Source organism: Phaseolus vulgaris, chromosome 4 (assembly GCF_051622355.1).
Source record: "Phaseolus vulgaris cultivar YP4 chromosome 4, ASM5162235v1, whole genome shotgun sequence".
Taxonomy (NCBI): domain Eukaryota; kingdom Viridiplantae; phylum Streptophyta; class Magnoliopsida; order Fabales; family Fabaceae; genus Phaseolus; species Phaseolus vulgaris.
In genome coordinates this window covers 49,152,125-49,176,088 of record NC_143501.1, presented here as the reverse complement: position 1 = coordinate 49,176,088, position 23,964 = coordinate 49,152,125, and the positions used below count along the sequence as shown (strand labels likewise).

At 28.6% G+C, this 23,964-nt stretch overlaps 1 protein-coding gene across 2 annotated transcripts; it reads right to left on the bottom strand.

Annotated features, from left to right (window-relative positions):
- Window positions 1-5,363: 5,363 nt before the first annotated feature.
- LOC137838074 (indole-3-pyruvate monooxygenase YUCCA2) lies at window positions 5,364-9,194 on the bottom strand. Of its 2 annotated transcripts, none has more exons than XM_068647296.2 (4): window positions 7,888-9,194; window positions 6,761-7,009; window positions 6,445-6,567; window positions 5,364-5,925 (listed from the first exon to the last, which is right to left on the bottom strand). In XM_068647296.2, exons 1-4 carry the CDS (start codon window positions 8,584-8,586, stop codon window positions 5,716-5,718), a joined length of 1,281 nt encoding a protein of 426 aa, XP_068503397.1. In that variant the 5' UTR covers window positions 8,587-9,194; the 3' UTR covers window positions 5,364-5,715. The 2 variants fall into 2 exon arrangements, with proteins under 2 accessions (XP_068503397.1, XP_090157968.1); XM_090301842.1 differs by lacking the exon at window positions 7,888-9,194 and adding an exon at window positions 7,236-7,377.
- Window positions 9,195-23,964: the final 14,770 nt, after the last annotated feature.

Here is a 23,964-nt window from a genome sequence, read left to right as displayed (position 1 = left end):
CTCCCTATATGTGCAATCAACCCTAGACAAATCAAAAGTTCCATATATCTTTTTCTAGTATGGAATCACATGTATCATTATATATATATATATATATATATATATAGAGAGAGAGAGAGAGAGAGAGAGAGAGAGAATTATAAAACCAGTTTAGCTGTGTTATGGTCTAACACGGAACAAACTTAAAGGATTTGGCTGGCTATGTGGTTTGTCTTCATTTGGATACATAGTTTACATATAAATAATAATATTTTTAAAATATTGCAAATGCAAAATATGTTGTAGATTTTATAAAATTTAGGTTTAAGTTGTGGTCAAAATGAAGATTTTCCTTTCTTTTTTAGGAATAATCAATTAACCATAAAAAAAATAGTCCATTTCTATTTTCTTATTAGGATTGAGATATTCATTAAATATCTCATTTTATTTATTTTATCAATAAAAAATTATTTGTTGAAAATTTTTCTAAAATAACTACTTGAAAAAATTTAAATAATAAAATATTATATTTGGATGATAATAATAATAATAATAATAATAATAATAATAAACATAAATAAATAATAATATACACTTAAAATAATTCAATAAAAATCAATTTTAAAGAAAAATAATAATTAATCATTATATTATATTATATTGATTAAATTAAAAATTAATTTCAATACTAAAAAATAATAATCTGTATCTAAAATAGTTTCTGCTATTAATAAATTTTGTAACCTAGTTTATAAATTGGTATCTAATTAGCTATCAACTTTAAAATTTAAAATCTAAAATAATTGGTAATATAGTTAATTAGATATTAATTTATAAATTTTATTAATAATAAAAATTATTTTAAATACTAATATTTTTTTTAACTCTAAAATAATATATAATTTAGTTAATATAATGATTAATTATTTCTGTTTTTAAAATTAATTTTTATTTATTTATTTTTTAATGATATTTAATTATATATAGTGGTTATATGAAATGATAAGGTGTTATGATGTTTATATAAATTTAATGTAGATTATATAAACTTTGTATATAACTTTGTATACATATATATATATATGTTCCTAACATATTATATCCAATTCTGAAGTGGTTTTCAGTCAAAGTGGAAAATGGTGGTTCTAAACACAATTTTTGTAGATGATGTTTTGATTTGACATTTAGTGGTTTGGCGAGTGCAGAGCTTGAAATGGTATAATTTTGTGTAAGTGTGTGGTTGATTTGTTATTCCTCATTAATGTATTTGAAAAAAATAATATTAATAAAAAAAATAAATATAAACTAATTGAGAGATGATATAATCTTATAAAAAAAACACAACAAACTCCATCTTTCACCTTAGAGTTTGCTGAAAAGCTTACAAAACTAAAAAAGAAATAACTCATCGAATAGCAAATTAAAACCACAAACACATTCTACATAAAGAGAAAATTGTGGTTGAGAATCACTTAATAAAAAACATCAGAGATTTGAGAATATTTTTGAAGTAAATCGAAGGGTAAGTGAAGAAATATATGAAAATGTGATCCAATAGCCCTTATTCTATGAGACAAGATGTCCTGGTAAATGGTAGTAGGGTCAATCTATAAAAACCAAAAGAAAGATGTTAGTGGGAGAGAGGAAACGTGCACAAATCCAAAAAGAGAAGAGATGGATGCATTATCTTCAGGAATCATTGCTCCTATGTTGCCTCTTTTCTTTGCTTTCATATATCATAACAACATACTTTTATTTTTTTATTTTTTTATGGGTTGAGAGAAAAGAAGATAAAGATGGGAGAGAATTAAGGGTTGTTAAGGATGGAATTAAGAAATTAGATATGGGGCATGCAATAATTAGTTGGTGGTCCTCTTTTCTGAAAAAGGAAACCCTTCATGCATTTGTGTTGTGTTGTGTTCTAGACCTATTTATTCATTCCTCTTCATTCAAAACCCTATTAAGATTATTCTTTCTCTTCTCTTCTCTTCTTTTGTGTATAAAAATCTCATCATCAACTCTCACTTGGTCGGAACAAAACACACCAACCTACCTATCTTTATCTTAATACTATACTCTAACTAATAACTATCTCCATTATGGCTAAGTTTCTCACTTTCAATCTAATTCCAAAATCATTTCTGGTTTACCTCTTTTCTAGCAATATTTTCTAGAGCCTATTGCCACTTGTTCTATTTTTTATCAATAAATAATAAAAATGAATAAATAAGTATATTTAAAGAATATTCACATAATCTTTCAAAACAAATCAAATGACTATTACATGAGGGTTCCCAAAACCGGGCTCTCCAAAACATAATCCATAATATCATGAACCTCCCCACAACCTGTTTCATGAATTCTTGAAAAATTCTGACCCTTTTGTCTGCATTGATATTGTAAATATCTGCATTGATATTGTAAATATCTTGGTTTGTCAGTTTTTTGTGTCAATCTTACTGTAAAGTAGATTTTTTGTCAAACAATAAATTTTAATGGATTAAATATGTTTTTTTTTTCTATATTTTCACGCGAAATTGGTTTCTTATCTAATCAAAACTTTAAACCGCATAAGTATTTATAGTAGGAAAAGTATTGTTGGACTAGAATGTTAACATATTTCATGTTAACTTATTTTTGATGTAGATATTATAATATTATAATACAGTATCCATTAAAAAAATTATTAAAAAAACATTACAAATATTAAAAAATTCTAAAGTTTAAATTAATAATAAAACTAATTTCGCGTTACAATATAAATACAAACATTAAATTAATTTATGTGTATTTACTCGCACTCTATGTTTGATATATATATATATATATATATATATATATATATATATATATATATATAAATTAAGTTTTACCATGTTAAATCAAAATATTCAAGAGTATTGTGTAATAATATAAATTTTCAATTTGTATCGACGTTAATTAGTATCGTCATCACATTTATTGAACTTAATTTCTTTTTACAAAATCCATCATTTAATTAAAATATTTTATAATATGAATTATGTTTACAAAATCTTCCATCGAATTATTTAGAATTTCAATGATACGTGTGTGGTTAACATCATATATGATTTTAAAATACATGAAAATAAGATATACTTAATTTATTTCATTATTACAATAATTTAATTTTAATAAAATTTTACATAAACAATTAAGATAATAATTACTTAAAACTCAACAGTAAAGAAATATATTATGTATAAAGGTATTAAATGAATATGTTAAGTTTAAGAAGAAAAATTTATTAATATATTTTATTTTCATTTTTTAGTTATTTATTGAAACCTTTTTTCTTAAAAAAATAGCTTTAGTCTTTTAATAAATGCATTATTTTTATTTGTTACAAAAAGTATACAATTTATTTGTGAGTAAATTAATAAAATATGTTCAGTAATTCGTCCAAAATTAAGTCCAAAATTTTTTAAAGTTAAAAACTATAGTAATTTTAGAATAAAAGTAGTATATAGTTTTACTCTCTTTTTTAAAGCTCCCCTTTTAATTTTTGGTTCCCTACCTTATTTAGATGAATGGGAAACAATTGCTTAAATTGTTGTTAATAACAACACCAAAAGAAGTTGTGGTCAATAATTAAGCCTAAACCCACAAGTAAAGTGGAGAATTTATCTTATGTGTAATTTCTCCTAAAAAAAATAAGTTTGAAGTATATAAAAATTAAATAGAATTTAATATTTTATGTTTATATTATCATTCATTCATATTTTCATAATAACTTTAAAACACATCTACATCATTTCTTTAAAAAAAAAAAGATTGTATTCATAGTGTATGAAAAAATAAATTTTCATAAAAATATAACCTATATTTATTGAAAGCTTCATACTATTTTTCTAAATTTTTTTATAAATAAAAATAAATAAATTAAAAGAAACACTTCATAAGTTTGTCAACCCTTATATACATATATAAAATATATACATCTAACTAATAAGAGATACTCAAACACACTACAAACTCCATCCAAAACAAAAAATTTAATTATCTTATACTCGCATTATACACCATTCATTACAAAAGTATAAAATATTTTCCTAATATTAGGATGAAAATCCACATATATAAAAGTATAAAATATTTTAGAAAAGGGGTGAGAGTGATGAAACTATAAGATTTAATTAATGACAAACACTACAAGAAAATCATGAAATAAAAACTAATGTTAGAGACAACAAAATAATTAGTTGTTATAGTGACTAAATTAGAGAACATTTTAGGGATTAAATACATTTTTAGTTTCTAAATTAGTTTATATTATTACTAAATGGTTTCTAAATTGGTATCTAATTAGCAATCAAAGTTTTTGCTACCAAATTTAGAATCTAAATATTTGGTAGTTAAAATTTTGATAGCTAATTAGATACCAATTTATAAACTATTTAACAATAATAGAAACTAATGTAGAAACCAATTTTTTTTTAGTTTCTAAAATAATCTCTAATTTAGTTACTAATTATTCTGGTCTTTAAAAATTATAATTTGTTTTTATGTTATGAATTAAACTTTGAAGGTTGGGTTTGTAGGTGTTGGTATTGAGAGAGATGAATGAAAGTAAACGATGGAAGACATTTTTGTGGATTTGAAATTTGAAGAGAGAAAGTGGTCCGTTTTGATGATAACGATGGAAAAAGAAGATAACGAATAAAGTAATTGATTTTATAATAAGTAAAATAATGGGAAAAAAAGTAACCTGCATAAGTCGTGTATATATAGATAATCAAAGGGCCACTTTCCTCTTCATGGGAATTGGGACCTTTCCTTAGTCTAATGGACTTTTTCTTTTTATGCTATTGGATTTTTCTCTTTTTCAATGCCTTTTCCCAATCTACTTAATTAATTACATAATATTCATACATATCATCACAAATATCATACTACCAAGGCCAAATCTATCAATACAACAACCATTTTTTTAAATGATGTAATTTTATTTTAAAAAAATTAAAATGAAAAAAAAAATTATTGAAATTGAATTTTTTTCATCAACAAAATTAAAAGAAACGGAGTGTTCAACCCTTATACAAGAATAAAAAAGTCTAACCAACTTAAAAAATATGACAATAATAGCAGGACTACTCAATCTAAATAAAACATGAATACTCAATCTAAATAAAACATGAATGTGTACTAAAGTTGTATTTTACATATACAATCCATTTATATAATTCCATTTATATAATTCTGAAAGAAAAAAATTTGTTGTCTATTTTAGAAAATAACAAACAAAATTACACTCTTTGAAAAAAAACCATAGAACAACATTAGCCAACATTACATAAACATAATTTGTATATAGGCTCAAAAAATTCCACTAGCTAGGTAGGTAGATAATGCAATGTACAAGATATACAAATGTGTAATATGGAAATATAGTAGGACTAATTAATTTCAAGCCATCGAAACTAAAAATACACATTAAATTGGTCGCCACCAATCCCCTAGTTTGGTGAAAATGGATATATTTATGGGAATCACACATTCTATACACACATATATGCCCTCTCATATTTGGTTTCTTTTCCATCTTTTCTTTTGTTGCTCAAACTCCTTTTTCCCTTTTGAGGGTGGTGTACTCAAATGGGAGAGAAATTGTTTGGTACACAGCAATGTGTCAAACAAAAGGCACCACCAAGAGGCTTTTTTTTTTCTTCTTTTCTTTTTCTAATCCTAAAACATTTGCATCTTTCAATTCCCACATCATGCAAGTGGACAAGGGAACTCCAAAACATGCGTGGCCTCAGCTTTCCAGCTATGTTCAATATCTTCTGCAATCCTCTTTGCATCAATGGATGCACCAAGCAGCCCACGTTTTGTGAAACCCACTGCATACACTCCATTTTCACCTTTCCACCCATTTGGAAATGCCTTTCGGGGCAACCCATCTTTCTCACTGAACATCTCACTCCCCTGCTCAAAGTAAATTTCAACCACAATCAATACTACTAATCATATTATAAAACAAAGTTCACTACTTAGTAACGAACCAAAATCTTTATACAAGAACCAAAGTTCACTACTTAGTAGTGAACCGAAATTCTTATACAAGAACCAAAGTTCACTACTTAGTCGTGAAAGAACCAAAGTTCACTACTTAATAGCGAACCGAAATCCTTATACAAGAACCAAAGTTCATTACTTAGTAGCAAACCGAAAGTCACAAAAATGAGTTAATACTTATACGCAAGTTATTGTTATAACTCGAAAGAAGATTTTTACCTTATAAATCAGTTTTATAAAGTTGATTTTATTTTCGATTTATAAGGTTGGGTTGATAAAAATTTAGTTTTTAATAGAAAAGAAATTTATTAGATGTATAATTGGAAAAAGGGTGGAAAGTTTTGATTGTTGGTGAAAAGGTTATTTACTGGGTATTAGGGAAAATACCAAAACTATACCAAAGTTAGGAAGAAAGATTAAAGGAAGCACCTTTAGCCAAGAGGGTACATTGCTTTTGTAACCAGTTGCTAGAATGATGGCATCAAAGTTCTCAACTTTTCCATCAACAAACTCCACCGCATTGCGTGCTAGTCGTTTAATTCCCCGGCAAACCTGCACACATAATTGGACAGGATTTAATGTTGGAAACAATGAAACAAAAAAATGTCTTTTGTTTTTTCATTTTGTTGGCTTTGCCTTGGAGAAAAAAAGCAAACTTGGTTGATTAAGACAAGGAAACAGGATATGATGAGAGGTCTTTTGGATTTGATTGGCAGAAGGGTATGTTGTGTTATCATGTTGTTACCTTAATTTTTCCATTTTTGATCTGAGCCAGTGTCCCAACATCCAAAACTGGTGTCTTGCCGTACAAGTTCTTGAGCTCTAGAGGCCCAAGTTTTGGTCTGCGAAGTCCAAATTGAGCTGTGTCTCCAAGAATCAGATGTGACAACAGAAGCAAAAACTGATCCACAAAACGCATGGGGAACCACTTCAGCAAGAACATTGATAAACCAAAAGTTGATTTCCCAAGCATCTGCTGTGGCAAGATATGCACCTGCATCAATGAAAAGAAAAAAAGATCACATTAGAATTGAAAAAAAAAAAAAAAGTGGGGTGAAAAAGTGCCATGGCTCGAGAAACTTTTTAGGGAATTGTAGACACGAGGAGGCTGATGACAATAATCTTTTCATGCTTCCAGTTGCTTCTGTGAACACTGACACGCAGTGGTTGTGTGCAGAGAAAAGATTGATCTTATTATTCTAAGATTTTGGGATGCTGACCTTGTTGCGCATGCAATTACAATGAATGAAGTGAGAGAGAACAATGACACAAACTCTTTTGAGTCTTCTAGTTATAGCAAATATAGTATAATATGTTAGCAGACTGTGTTCACTCTCCAGAGTCAAAAAACATCACAGATTCAGAACTCACTACAAGCCACTATCATGATTTGGATGGGAATATATATATACACATTCATTATTTCCATATATTTCTTCTCAAACTGTGATTTTTTTTACTTTTGCACTGTGATATCATTAGAAATGTAAGCGTTTTGGTACTAAACCATTAGTTCAAAGAGTGATTACATCACCAAAGAGAATTTCTGAATAAAAAGTACCAAACTTGAATTTTGGAGTGTAGCTAAGAATTTCTCTATTTCACTACACCAAACTCATTATTCTTTTATGCCTATAAACATTTCAATTATATTACTATTGTGTGGAAATTTTTGGCATGTTAGTTTAAGTGCAAGTTTAATTTTGTTAAGTATACAACATGACATATCAACTCAGCTAAGCTGATAACTCAACTAACAACAATAAGTGAAAGTTTAGTTTACGAAAAGAAAGAGTAAGTTTTTTGTTAGGTGATTTTGAAACAAGAAGCAATAATCTGTGCTGAAAACACATGGTAAGCAATTAAACTCACCGCATCTCTAACCACTAAGGAAGGACGAGCATTATGGTTGCAGAGATCCAAACAAACCTCCATTCCTGAATTTCCACACCCCACTACCAAAACATTCTTCCCACAGAACCTGCTTCCACTCTTATAGGAGCTAGTATGTAGAATAGTTCCTTCAAATTCTCCCATCCCTTCAATCTGAGGCCTTACTTCCTCAGCACACTCTCCAGTAGCAACTATAAGCCATTGACAAAGATATTCTGCTGTCTCCTCTTTCTTGTGTCGACCTTGAGTCTTGACCCTCCAAAGCTTGCACACATGATCAAACTCAGCACTGATCACATCTTGGCTGAAGGCAGGTTTTATGCCAAAGTGATCAGCATAGACCTTTAGGTAGGCCAAGAATTGCTGCTTTGTTGGATATGAAGGCAAGGTTTTGGGGAATGGCATGAGAGGGAGCTGACAGAATTGCTTTGGGAGATGAAGACGAAGGCGATCATAGGTCCTGAACTTCCACATTGAAGCTAAGCATTGAGCTCTTTCAAGGATCAGGCTTGGAATACCCTTCTGTTTAAGGCATGCTGCTGCAGCTAGCCCTGAGGGACCAGCACCAACTATAACTGGTCCCGGAACAAATATAGGGCTTGCCATTTTACTCATCTTTATCTGCTGCTGATAACAATCATGGACACTTTTGCCTTCTAGTTCCTTCAAGTAGTCCATCAAGAAGGTGTGAGGCTCCAAGGGATTTGGTGTTGGTGGAGCTAGAGTAGATGCTCTGGTAGAGTAGTTTTTTTTTAGATTATGCTGGAGTGTTTGTTTTACAAGCTTGTAGTAAGAAAACTTACAAGCTTGTAGTAAGAAAGCTTAACTAATCTTATATAAGGATTGAAGTATTCCTGAAATATCTCTATTATTTACTTTCAGAAAAACTCACTCAGAGAGATGGGAGAGTTTGGAGAGTGTGATAGATTGTTTGAAGATATTGGAGGCTAGTGAGACTGAGAAGGTGCTGAGGTTATGCCAAAGGGAAACCATGAAAGACAAAACTCAAGTCATTTACTTACCAACTCTTTTCATCACCTGAAGAATTGAGTTGATGAGATGATGGTGATTTGATGTGGTGAGTAAGATTGGAGTATGGAAAATAGTGTGTTATAAAGCTGTAATTTGGTTGAGGAAAGTGAGGGTGAGAGCTTGAAGTTTGGTTTTGTTTCAATGGAGGAGAAAGCGGGAAGCAAGAGACATAGAGCAACTCTACTTATGGACACCAACAAAGTTGAGGAATAAAGGTAGTTATTCACAAGGGATTTCTACTGGGGTAGTGCCTTAAATATATATATGTCTCAATATATATATATATATATATATATATATATATAGGTTATAAAATCATGAATTATTAAGCTATTTTTTAATAGTAAATTATACTTTTATGTCGAACAATAAGATTCAGGTAGAATGAAAAATTACTTCAAATACTTCATGTAAATATATATAAAAATAAACAAATCTTAGAAGAATGAAAACAAAATAATTAAATAGCGGAAGACTACATCTAAAAGAATTAAATGAACTATTTTATTTTTTATATTAGAATTCATAAAAAAAAGGTACAAATATATTAATGGTTGAATCATATTGATGTTAAAGGTTACACAGATCATTGATAGTCAAAATGTATTAAATTATAATTCTCTAATTATAAGATTTATATATATATATATGAGATGGTTAATAGGAGGTAATTAAAATATTTATTATTATGTTGACTAAATTAAATATTATTTTATAAATTAAAAAATTATTGGTATTTAAAATATTTTTTATTATTAAAATAAATTTAAATTAGATATTATACTAACTAAAAATACTTATTAATAATCAAAATCTTTTTAAATATCAACAATTTTTTAATCTATAAGATAGATCTAATTTTTATTTTATTTATTTTTTAATTTTTTTTATAAAAAATTTTTATGTTAGACATCACTATGCAGCTTGACATCTCATAGATTTAATTTAATTAATATAATATTTAATTATTTTTTATTTTTAAAATTAATTTTTTATAGTGTTATAAGTATAACAAATGATTAAATTTTTTGTATAATAATCATAACATTTTTTAAATGTTTCAATTTTATTTATTTTATTTTATCATTATGAAAATGTAGAAAGTGTAGAGATTAAATATAACATAGATACATTAATCATATGTATACTATTTTGTATATGAGTTAAAATATCTTAAATATTCTATTGTTTATATTTTTTTTTTTAGTGATTAAAAAAAAGTGATAAGGAAAAAGTAACATTAACCAACAACTAAAAATATGAACCTTTGATCCACTCCAAGATTTATTTTTTGTTTTGAAAAAGGAAAACTAGAAAGGGGAAATATTGTAGGTATAAAGACAAAGGCACTTAGAGATCCTATTGATGGTTGTAGAAAGTACTTTCAACTAAATACATAAAAAAGTGGACATGACACGTGGAAGGTCTCAGTCAATTCCAAGTATATTTTTGGGATGTTTGGTAGTTGGGTCCATATATAAACAGTAAAAAACTACTCACATTTCATCACTCTCACTAGTTACTATTATTTTACTTGTTTACCACATGAGATCTTCATCAAAATTTGTTCTATACTATCAAATATGTTTTTACTTCGTAGTTTTTTTTTTAATTAATTTATTAACAACAATGAATAAAGAAACACTAAGAATATTTCAACTCTTTTATATGTTTTAGAATTAATCATGAAAGATGACACCATAAAAAAAAATTCTTTTTGGCTTGGTTTACATTCTTGTATCAACACAATAGTAGAAACAACAATATTGAATATTGATAGGAAATGAGTAAAGGGTTAGACTTAGGCCACAGAAATCATATCTAGTAGATGTTTATGTTTGTAATTTTTTCTAACGGATCGATCAACTCAAGGGTTGTTTACGATCTACAAGGTTGGATAAGAATATTGATCTGAGTTTAAGTATTTTGCTCATTATGTTCGGTATTAATGATGGAAGGTCCTTATTATTTTTTCTCCTGCAATTTTTCTTTTTGCTAGTGTAAGAGTTCTTATCAGGATTCTCTGATTTTGTTTTTACGCTTTTACATAATAGTTTTTGTATAAAGGTTGGGATATTCCTGAAATACCTCAGTTTATTTTATTTTTTTCTCCACTAATAAAGAAAAATAACTATAAAAGAATCATTTTGAAATTAACAGGGTAAAAGGTTTACATATACCATTCTCTCTTTTTTTATTGATAGAAAAATAAATTAATGAAATATTTAAAAGATAACTCTTATAAAAAAAATTTATATACATATATCTTGTAGTCTCTTGATTATTCATTTACATTGTTTCTAATAAAGTTGTTGAAGCTAATTATATAGTGGCCCATGGAAGTCTTGAAGTGTTAGTGAGTTGGTATTTTGTGAGATTGTGCTTGAAAGTTGTTTCTTTGTCTAAATACCTAGACAATATAGACTTTTGCACTCAAACTTTATATCTTCTTACTCTTTCAGCTTTTCATTTTCAAACATTAGCTTCTTTCAACTTCAACTTGGCCTAGCTTAGTTGTCGTTTACTTTTAATCTTCAATTTTGGTCTTTCTTTTTTCTTATGTATGAGAACAATTAGGTTTAATTTTAAAACATCATGCAAAATAACTGAATATTTTATATCATCATTAGACTAACCCTAATGAGTTATTTTAAGTTTGAGTCTACGAGAATATATTCCTTTATCGTAAGTTCATATTTTTTTCTCCTATTGTGATATTTTTATTTCTCCTTTTTCATTTTTCAACAACAAAATAAATATTTATGAAACAGATTTAGAACATATTTTGTTGGAGAACTCAAATCGACTAGAGATAAGAATATTTCATTGTATATAATAAGTGGGTACAAATCTCATCCTATGAGCCGGTTTTATGGGATTGAGTTAGATTTGTTCACTTCATAATATGGTATCACAGTCATTTCGAGTTTATCCTAACATTATCGGATTATTCATAATATGTTATCTCACGCACGAACAGTCACTATTAAATAAAAAATAATTAAATTAGATATTATTTTATAGATAAAAAATTATATATAGGCAGAGTACTTTTCACTATATCTACCATCTTTTGAGGGAAATTATAATTCTCAATTCCACTGTGAAAATGTTTAACAACCAAAATACTAATATAAATTAAGATTTTCTATAACAAACTTTAACTTAAAATTAATTTGGTTCAAGTTTAAATTAAATGAATGAATTATCCCCATAGTCATACCTTACCATACTTGTTTTTTAAAATTTAATTGAAAGAGTCAGACAAAAAAACAGAAAATGATGAAAAAATATATATTTACAATGAGTTTTATGAAACTGAATTTTATCTCAAATTTAGATTTTAGTTGAGTCAATTTTTGAACTGTACGTAAATTATATATATACTTTTAAGAACTGACTCCATGAAAGTACTTAAATTAACTAGCTTGCCATTTCTTACTGGTTTTATTAAACTCTAACCTGCAACAAATATTGAGATATATTATTACTTTTCCAATGAATTTGTGACAATTATATACTTTTATTCCTTTAGTTTGAAAAAGAAAAGAAAAATGTGAACTAGTTAGAATTAATTTTTACACATAAAACACGAGATAGTAATTTTGTTCTCAAATTACCATAAACATTTACTAGATACTGTGAAAGGAGAAAATATCTTTGCTGCAAAGAGAGATCACCCTATATATCCTTTAACATTTTCCATATTTGAATGGTTCTGAATTGCAAAATGGAATATACCTTTCCTACTCAATTCTTGCATCAAAAGTAAACTTCCTAGTCATGTAAAATGTTCATCAAAAACTCCACTATTCCACCAACTTCATCATCACACTAAGTTGTCAAAGGAACCATCTAAATCTGCACCTATTCTTTTGGAGAATCTTTAAATTATATCAGCTTATTATAATAATATTTCTCTGTTTTATATTTAAACAGAAAACAAAACATAAGTATCTTAGCTCATGGTTCTTTCCTTCCATGAACACCCTTTTCAAGCGTGCACACAAAAGCCTTTTGATGGTTTCCTCAGGCTATTAGATTGTTTATACATAAGATCTGTTCCCTTTTCAACAAAGAAATCATAACTGCAGGAGCTGTATATCCAGTCAAATGACTCATATATGCCTGTAGCTTTATACATAAACAAAAAGTATTTTTGCCTTCTTAATAAAAAAAATGTCTACGTTAATTGGAAACAGCTCGAAAGGCAAATGAATTTCAGTAGTGTACTGGTTGGATCCGCACGACCGACACTCTGACTCGGCATCCAGTCCAAACCAACCGACACAACCAAAATTATTACGCCTAAATAGGATTAACGAGTTTAATCAGCAATCAAGTACTAGATAATGCACTCTTAAGCAAGATCCAACTCCCTAATCTGGCCCAATAACAAAGGGTTCAGGATAATTATATAAATAGACACAGATTTCAAGAATCAGTTACGTCATAATCTAGTGTTAATAACACTGAGTGTCGAATACCAAATTCCACTTGAGCATCCGAGTACCTTTTACAGATACTATCTGTCCGAGTACCTTTTACAGATACTATCTGAGTCCAAAACTAGTTCGGAGGAGGAGTGGAAGAGCGAGTGTAAGAGTTCAACCGAGAAAAGAGAGTAAGGTACGGATCAACGAAAGAGTAATTCGAATCATTCTCTTAATTCTGTTCTATAACAAGTACGATACAATTCAGATTCACGTGGTATAAAATAATTATATGACAGTATATTTGGATAAAAGCGTGTGCATGTGTTTGTATATTAATTAGTAGTTTCCACAAAAATGATTGATCCAACAAATATCTCACGTGTATTGAGACTCAGTTTAATCTGAGTCTTGGGCTTAAATTTTCTGTTTAACTCCTTTTTGCTTGTGCTGAACATAACACATGATTCTTGAACATTTTCTGTAAAATAAATTTGAGAGAGAATTGATTCCAAATATGAAACAAAACACACCCCACATTGGCATTAGTATCTGTCGGGCTGGTCCCTCAAAGATTCATGTTTTTCTCTGCAGTCCAGCTTTGAGGCAATGAGACTTGTTGGCTGCCCCTATTTTCCATTGAAAGAAGGTTTGATTGGATGTTTCATATATGTTACACGGTCAACTTATGAGTGTGTTAGAGACTTAGTAGTATGAATTTTCATATGGGTAATTACTACTTATGCAACAGGTTATAATGAGAAAGATTTTAGGCCATTGTTGGTGGACATCATCACGTTTCAGTCTGACAAAGGGTTCTAGGTAGATCAACCCTGGGTCCTTGTGATCCTTTGATCAAGCCTAGTCCTTTCCCTCCTCCTGTACAAAACCAATAACATTCAATCCCTTTGCGATAGCATGATGCCATCTTCTATGTAATACCACAAATTTTAATCTCCTTCTTTAACCTCCACTTTCATTCTAATGTTGACCATCTTCTCCACGTACTAAGTCTTTCTGCTGCCATGCTTGGTTCTACATATATATGCAAGGAATCAGCTACATGGAGTCTTAGTTAACGATCAATGATGCTATGATAAGGACGTGTTGAATCAGTTAATGATGTTTGGGCAGCGATTTGGATTGCTGTAGTAACTGGAATTTGAAAATACAGGAATAATGTAATTTTTAGGGGGTGTGGTTGATGTTTTAGAATTGTTCACCTAATTTAGTTAAAGGTTTGATTTTGGATTATTTTCAAGTCACACACAACTTGTTTCTGTTATTCTGACTGATTTGTTATTCTGACTTGTATGAGATTGGTTAGTTGATGTATTACTTTGTTGGTTAATACTTTAGATGTTTTTTGAGAATTGGTAGGTGTGTTATTAGTTGTATGTTGGAGGTTATATGTTTAGGAAGACTTAGGGTTATTTTCCTGTATAAGAATTAGACCATCCTAATGAATTTACATTTATTTTATTTTTCTGGGTGATAAAAAAATATATACACATATAATATCAACAAATATATCTTTCTTTTCTGAACAACAAAATGTTAATCAGATCAACAATAAACTAATTTAAACCTCCTTCACAAGAGAGGTGCAAAAGTTCCATTATTTCTGTGCATGTATCCAAAAGGTGATTGCATGTTAATTACATCAGTAATTAATTGTTCCTGATTATGCTCCTTTTTTTCATGTGTATATACAAAAACAAAAAAACAGAAACCGAAAGGTTAAAACTGTGCATGATCTTAAGAGCATGATAAAATTTCATAAAATAGGGTTTGTGGGATAAAATAATTGGAGCATTTTTCTGAGTCAACTCCAAAACAGCTAGGGATCTTGCTTTAGGTTAAAGGAGATGATATATTATTAAGAAAAACATGCACATGTAAACAATAGTTAAGGTTACAATCAATGAATTCTATTTTTGTTATTCTCAACCATGAACTAAAATACACTTTTGGAACGCAGTGGTTCTATATATAAACTCTTCTGAGCAGCCACTAATTATATTATAATGGCACACTAATGAAAAGGCTATGCATCCATCTCTAGACGGTTTAAAAGGAAAAAGAAACCCTTAATTTTCTCAGGTCATTTGATGTAGCCATGTGTGTCAGAGATATCCCTTTGCAGCATTTGGGGTTTATTTAATTGTCACTAGTTTTAGGCATATATAATATTAGCATGATTCACTTGATCCATTGCACAGGAACTTAGAACAATAATAATCACCATGAAAAGAACCTAACTATAGCCTTTACAAGTACTTAATGTGCTATTAGCTAACTCCTATTCGTAGGTTTGTTTTATCGTTTAATAACGTTTTTTAAAAATATCTCTTTGCATATTAATTCTTAATCAGAGAGTCAGCCCCCACTATTATGCTACATTAATTGTAATATTATTACTGAACTCTAAGAGCGTCTTTCAACACACATCAAGATCTTTATGAACACTTTTCTTATATCCATTATTTATGGATATGATATTCATATGAAATTTGTAGTGGCCGATTCTAAATCACAATGAGTTATGTTTAGGGTAAATGATATGTGTGTGTTTGGCTTAGTAAAAAGTCTACATTATATTTTTTATAGAAGAACTAATCAAGTAAAAAGAGAACTTTTTATGTTGATTGTTAGTTTATTTCTAAGAATAATAAAATGAGAAGAACTCTCTCTTTGCATATTTGATAGCTTAACACGGGAGTAATGGAGGATGTAATACTCTCATAGCAACCTTCAAACAATATTGATTATTAAAGAAAAAATATTGTTTTTTTGCCACCAATTCATCATAAGTTTAAAGAAAATGAATATTACAAAATATAACATGTAATAAAAAGGAGAGCATAAAAAATGTTGAGTTAGAAGTAGTGGAAGAAGTAGTTGTACCAAAAGATCATATGATATGTGAATTGCAAGAAAATGGGTGAAAAAAAGTCTAATAGGCAAGAGAGAGAGAACGTATTTTTGATGGAGGGAAGACATATGTATGGTATATCTCTAAGAACCCTAGAAAGTATCAATTTTAGGAGCAGGTCATAAATGATATTAGGAAGAAACTGACTAAGTGGAAGGGAAGACCCCTATCCTTTGTTAGAATAGTGTGTCTTATAAACTCAATGTTGTCAACTATGTCTTCGTTCTATCTATTTGTGTTTAAAATATTTGGGTTGGTCAGTAGAGAAATTGTAAAATTACAAAGAAAATTCTTATGAGGCTAGGGACTTGAGGAAAATAAAATAGTTTGGATTAAGTGAAAGAATCTATGTAAAACTAAGGCTTGGGGGGTTTGGAATTAAGGATATTGATACTTTTAATATAGCACTCTTAGCAAAATGTAAGTGGAGACCCAGGACAGACTGACAGGGTATGTGGAGAAAGGTAATAGAATCTAAGTATGGTTCATGGAGGAGTCTAGAAGAAAATGGAAGTACAAGAGGGGAGTCAGTGTAGTAGACAGATTTAAGGAAAGTATGCGGAAAAAACATCAATCGTAATTGGTTTAAAACAACGTAAGAATGGGAATATGCTTAAATTATGGGAAAACAGTTGTATTACACAGATACCACTTAAGGACAAATTTTCTAGGCTATATGATATCTCACATGGTAAGGAAAAAACAACTGTTAATCTAGGTAACTGGCAAGAACAAAATTAGGAGTGGAAATTTGAGTGGAGCCGAAACAGATTTGAAAGGGAAAAGGAACAAAAACTACAACTAATGGATATTATAAAGGGGTAATCTTTAAGAACATAGAAGATGATATATGGGTGTGGAAGGGAGGAGAACAAGAATGGTATAATGTAAAGTCAACGTATGGTTGTCTGAACCAATCTGCATCTGATAACTACAACTGCTACCCTATTTTATGGAACACAAATTTGTCCCCAGGCTAAACATGTGGCATGGAGACTGCTAAAGGGTAGAGTACCAACATAGGTTAATTTGGTACGTAGGGGGTAGAGTCACCTGGTACTCTTTGCGAATTTTGTCATTAAGTAGAGGAAACAATCTCACACATGCTCTTAGTATGTATGGTGTCTTATTCTATCTGGTGCATGTGTGGCAATTGAGTTGGAATCCAATCAGTTCATCATAATAACCTAATGAAACATTTTCTAAATCTTAATCTAATGGAATTGAATGATAAACATAAAATTTGGAATAGCGCATGGGTAGCTATTGTGTGCATTATTCGGAACCACATAAACAGGATAATATTTAAGCAAGGAAAAGTATATGATCTAGAAGTTTTTGTATGGCACAACTGAATGCCTAAGTTTGGCTATCAAATAAAATACCTATAGCTAAGTTTTCATATTCGAATTGGGTAATGTATCCAAAGGAATGCATGAAAACTCTATGATTAGATGGAAGACAAGGATATATGATGGCTTGATTACATTAATGGTCAACATAAGAGTTTATCAAATCTGTGTAATACTAATACCTCCCAAAGTATATTGGGATTGTTTACTTGTTTAGGCAGGAGAAAGAGGTTAAGTTATGTTTGGTTTGGTTGATTGGATGTTAGTTGAGTGAGGTGGACAACAACAAGATGAATAAGAACTTGTAGTTTCACGAAATTGGTGGTTGAACACTTGGCCAAAGCAACATGAATCATCACAATCGTCCTAGTTCAAGTAGTAAAGATTTAGGTCAAGACATTTATTCAAGATGCTACATAAGAAGGGAAGACTAAGGGCACAACCCTAGATTGTGGGGATACATAAACCTATAAGGATGACAAGGATTCAAAAACCTCTAATGTGGGCAACTAGGTATGGAATTTATTTCTAGTTGAATTAATATTGTAGGAGACATTGTCTCAATTATCTAATAGTTAGCTCGATGTTATTGAGTGTAAGAGACTAGAATTTGTAAAACTGTAATATCTTTTGTATACACATTAGAACATATTTATGAAGAGTTTCTTTTGATTTTATTCTTTAGTTGATTAAAAAAATGTAAATAATGTAAGTTAACTTTTTCCAACTATGCTTTTACAACTTAATTACATTGGTCCATGAGTGAATAGCATGTTCTTGGACCTTTTGCTCCATTTCCATCACTGAGTATTGGTTTCTGATTTTTCTCTCTATCAGCCTATGCACGTTGCTCCTTTAAAAAGGAGCAATTACAGAGAAATGGCCATTGGAGTGATTTGCAGGGTAAAATTTGTGACAAAAATGAGTCGGAGAAATTAATTAATTAATTAATTATATATATATATATATATATATAAGTTATAAATATGCAAGTGAGTAAAAAGAAGATTGAAAAAGTGCATTTTTTTCATCTGCCAATTATTGATGTTTGGATTATATGTATGAAGTGAATGTGACTTGCACTAGCGATATGACAAACAAGTGAAGAGCTAGGTAGCAAACCATATATTATAATAATTAGCTTGTGATTAGCTTCAACTAAAATCCAACATCATAAAAGGAAACACCACTGCAACTAAGAATCCTCAAAAGAAGGAAACCTTATAAAACATTTTTCTTTTACATGTATATGTGTATACAACACTGTCTCATGAATACCACATCCTATTGGGAATACAATGATGCACATCCCAGCAAATTTGACTTTGTTAAAGCACTTTCCACAAAGGGCACTTGAGAGAATCACAAATCTTAAACATTTAAATTTCCAAATTAAAGTTATCAGAGATGATTGGTTAATCAGAAATATTAATGGGTATCTGTGTCTGTCTTTGTCTCACTTTCCAACCCTAAACATTCTTTTTTATTTAATTAATCTGCTTCTTTCTAATTAGGGCGATTAAGGAGTTATATGCAGTGCCACTATATGACAAAGGAATCTCAGTGGGAGCCATACATTTCAACTCTGATTAGACCCTCTTTTCTTCAAATCTTTCTACATTTCTTCCAATGTTTTCTAAATATTTAATTGCACTCACTTAATCTTTATATTTATTTATAATATTGGAGGTCTCATCAATGGGAATGGGTGCTTTTTTTATCAACAAAAGGAATATTAATGAAGGAATACTTAACATATTTCAACTCATATATATCCTTGTAACAATCATCATCAGTTATCTTCTTCTTAAAAGAAAACTATCTTCCTCTTCCAGAATATCGTCAATATAAAATTGTTCAGAATTCGATATCAATAACAATTTATATATATTTTTCTTTTTTAACTTATCGAATCAATAACAATTTATATATATTTTTCTTTTTTAACTCATTATAGTGTATTCCAGAATATCTTCAATATAAATTGTGCAGAATTCGATATCAATAACAATTTATATATATTTTTCTTTTTTAACTTATCGAATCAATAACAATTTATATATATTTTTCTTTTTTAACTCATTGAAGTGTATTTAAAAAAAAAACTGTGACAATGCATTGAGTTTTAAAATAGACAATAGACAATACTTTAAATTTCGGATTCGAATTCGAATAAGTGGTTGACTCTAACAATAAAATAACGGTTGGGCATGAAGTCAGAACCAATTGGATTTGGCTGACTAGACACCATGTTTTAGTGAATGGCCTTAATAATGGTGTCCCCTTTAAAATCTTTATTTAAAGAGATCAGTTCGAAAGTTTTGCAATCTTGTGTAATTACTTTCAATCAGTTTCTACAACATTTTGTCTTCTCTTATTTTCTTTAGTTAGTTCCTACAACAATAACTTTTTACTAAAATGTGGATATATAAGAAAATTCAAAAGTAATATTTTTCTAATAATAATTACTAAAATACAATGATTACATATGGTGATAGTTTTCATGATTAAATAGAAGCTTATTTACTTATATTTATCCAATCTCATCAAAATTAGAAGTTTATATTTAAGATCAAAATTAGATATGAAATCATGTCTTGTTGCATTCAACCAATCCTTCCAGATTTTCTTGCTTATTTTCCTTCACAGGAATAAAGTATAAATTGATATGATTTAGGAAATTACGTGGTTGGTTCATTGCTGAGAAAAAAAAAAAAAAAAAAAAAAAACAACGTGGTTGGTTCATAATTTAATGTGAAGTTGAATGCAAAATTTCATTTTACAAGAAAAATATTTGAAATTATGTGCAATAATTGCTTTTTTTGAAGAAAGTAATTAGGTGCACGTATTAAGAGTTTCAGAACTCATAGCCAATTAATTAGTTAAGGAAAAAGTACAATTATTGAATTTTTGTGGTATCCAACTGGAAGAATAATGAACAAGGTTGAAACTAAGGTCCTCAATAATAATAATAATAATAATAATAATGGCTAATTAGCTAGTAATATTTGGATTATTAAAAAATACTCGTTTATTTTTTTTTTTTAATACATACACCTTCTACATGGGACAATTTTTTAAATTAAAGTAATTAATAAAAATGTAAACAACGGTAAGAATGCTAATGTTCTGCTTTAATTAAATACACAATACCAATAAAAAAATTAAGTATAGATTGGTGATTAATGATTGATGTATCTTTATATCATTGGTTTATTTTTTTTTTAAGAAAATAATAATAAAAATGATAGTGGGAATTTATATCATATCTCAGAATTAGAAAAAAGTAAGAAGAAATTGAAGAAATCGATGACCCAAAAATATGATCTAAAGAAAGTTGACACGTGTTAGGACCATTTATTGGGCCACTCCTTTAAACTTGGATATGGCCCGTTGAGCAATTTTGTAACATTTTTTCTATTTTCTTTTGCTTAATTTTGTAATATACTTAGGGTCCACTTTGCAACCTTTGCTTGCAGATAGGTCCTTAATCAAGTTTATTAATGTGGTATACAAAAAGGAAACTTAACTACACTTTTTTTTAGATATTTTTTAAAAAAAATTAATTAAATTAATTAGATTTTGTAGGTATTGCAAATATAGAATTTTAGCTTTTTATATTTTAATTATAAGAATTAAGATTACTATATTTTTCAATTGTGCGGTTTTAATTTATTTTTGACACTACTATAGCTATATGATTGCTATATTAAAATACATCAATTTACATAATTAAATATTATAAGACTAAAAATCATACATTTATCACATCTAAAAAGTGTAATGGATATAATTGAAATTCAAAATACTAAATCAGACAAGGTTAAGGACACCAAATATTTCTTTATTTTATTATTTTTACTTATCCTTGTCTCGTATTAATTAATTGAACTGCTTTTTAAGTATTTTCTACACTATTCTAACAAATTTTATTCAGTGATATATATAGCATAAAGATTCTAATCACATTTCCTTATATTCATCACATATATTTATAGTATAATAAGATTCTTTTATGATTATTAATCTCATATAATCCTCAATAAAATGTTTATTTTCTGATAAGTACTGAATAAAGAGTGAAGAAGAATGAAACATAAAATGTTGATTATATGATTTCATTCTATAAGAAGTCTTGGTTGGTTAATGCAAATTTATCAAAAATGAGACACCAAATTTTGATATAGGGAAATGTGATTCAACAGAAATGAAATTTGTGGTGCCTTTTGTTGAGCTTCCATGCGGAAGTTCGAATGGGCTACTTCTTCCTGCACCTCCATACCTTCTTGTGTCACCCCATAAATTTTTTGTATTCCAAAAATACCCTTATTAATATTCTGGATTACATAATCTGGAAGTCTTTTTCTAGATCCATAATTAACTTCTGGATTATGTAATCTGGAAGCCTTTTGTGATAAGCTTCCAGATTACATAATCTGAAAGTTTTTTATACATAAGATTAGCTACCAGATTACATAATCAGAAAGTTTTTTCTAAATATGAGACTGCCTTCCAGATTATATAATCTGGAATATATCCGGATTACATAATTCATAGACTTATTATTTAAAATCCAAGAGAATGGCAAAAAAAGGATAAAACAGTATTTTTATATTTAATATGGGTAGCATAAAAAAGTATGGAGATGTAGGAAGAAAAAGTCGTTCGAATGACACGGGTCATAAATGTTAGGCCACAAGCACATTATGATTGGGCTAAGCTGAATCAAATTGCGGACCCAATTTAACTGTGATCTTACAATCCAAATTCACTTAGGCAAATTCTCCTGCAGCATATCAATTTCAAATTGTATCCAATTTGCAATTAAAATAACAAAAATTTCCTGTAAAATAATGAAAATGACCTTAAATAAAAGAATGGTGTAAATAACAAAATACTTTTGAAACTCCTTTTCCTGAGTACATTTTCAGATTTGGATTTCTGTAACACATTTATGAGTTCTGAATTTGGATTTCTAAAACACATTTCTGGGTTCTGAAATTTCTTTTCTGGAATGCATTTTTCAGATTTTGTGTTTCGGATTTTCTTTTCCAGCACACATTCTGAGTTCCAAAAATTCTTTTCGTGAATACATTTTTAGATTTTGTGTTTCCAAATCTTTTTCCATAATGTATTTTTGTATTTCGGATTTTCTTTTCCAAAACGAGATTTTGATTTTGAATTTTGGATTTTCAAATTTAAAATGGAGGGTAATTTTGAAAAATTTAAAAGATGATAAGGTACATATTGAAATTGATATGGATATGGTGCAGGAAGAATTCACCATTCACTGAACTATGAGGGATAAATTGCATTCATGGTAGATTTCACTTAAACAAATCATTGGCTTTTGCTTCTTGCAACGCATCAATTCTAACATACACTCTATCACTTATGTAAAATGATAAAAATGTTAATAGGAGTGAGAGGTACAAGTTATAATGTATTCTAGATTTGGTATCATGGAATAGAAATTCATATTTGTGTTTCTAGAACACTTTTTCTTATTGGGCTTTCTGAAATAACTTTATGGAATACTCTTTCGTTTTTAGATTTTGTTTATGTTTTTGGATTTTGTTTTCTGAAAAAAAAAACTGAAATGTATTATTTCTATTGCGAATTTGTCTTTCTAAAATGAGGTTTTTATTTTTCCATTCAATTCCAAAAATTTATTTCTAGAACACAAAATAATATATTCAGGATTTTCTTTTCTATAATATATTTCTCAATTTCATATTTACAGTTTCAGAATGAACTGTGTAAGACTAATTCTGAAAATTCAGAAATTGATAGGATACAAATTAGAATTGATTGGGTGTAGAAAGCAAAAGCCTAAATCATTTTGTAAAGATAGTTCATAAACATAGCCAAGACATAACATGACATGTTTTTTTTTATTAGGGTTTACTTACTTACCAAGACATAAGATGCATGTTTTTTGGTTCTCAACTAATTGACCCTAAACTTATGGAAAAAAAAAGTTCTTATTTGTATGAAATTAACATATCTAGTGAAAAGGATTGAAGTATATTAGTAATTTAACCTCATTATGATAAAAACATGAAATAGAAACCAATTTTAGATAAAAAAAAAATAATTAGTTGCTAAAGTAACTAAATTAGAAACCATTTTAGAAACTAAAAAACAAATTGGTTCCTAAATTAATTTATATTATTGTTAAATAGTTTCTAAATTAGTATCTAATTAGTAACCAAGGTTTTAACTACCAATTCTTTAGTTTCTAAATTTGGTAGCAAAAACATTGGTTGCTAATTAGATACCAGTTTATAAATCATTTAACAAT

Coding starts and splice junctions, on each gene's coding strand:
- LOC137838074 (XM_068647296.2), bottom strand. CDS start 8,586: ATGGACTACTTGAAGGAACTAGAAGGCAAAAGTGTCCATGATTGTTAT. Junction 6,568..6,760: donor TCAAAAATGGAAAAATTAAG/GTAACAACATGA, acceptor TTATGTGTGCAG/GTTTGCCGGGGAATTAAACG. Junction 5,926..6,444: donor ATGTACCCTCTTGGCTAAAG/GTGCTTCCTTTA, acceptor TACTTTGAGCAG/GGGAGTGAGATGTTCAGTGA.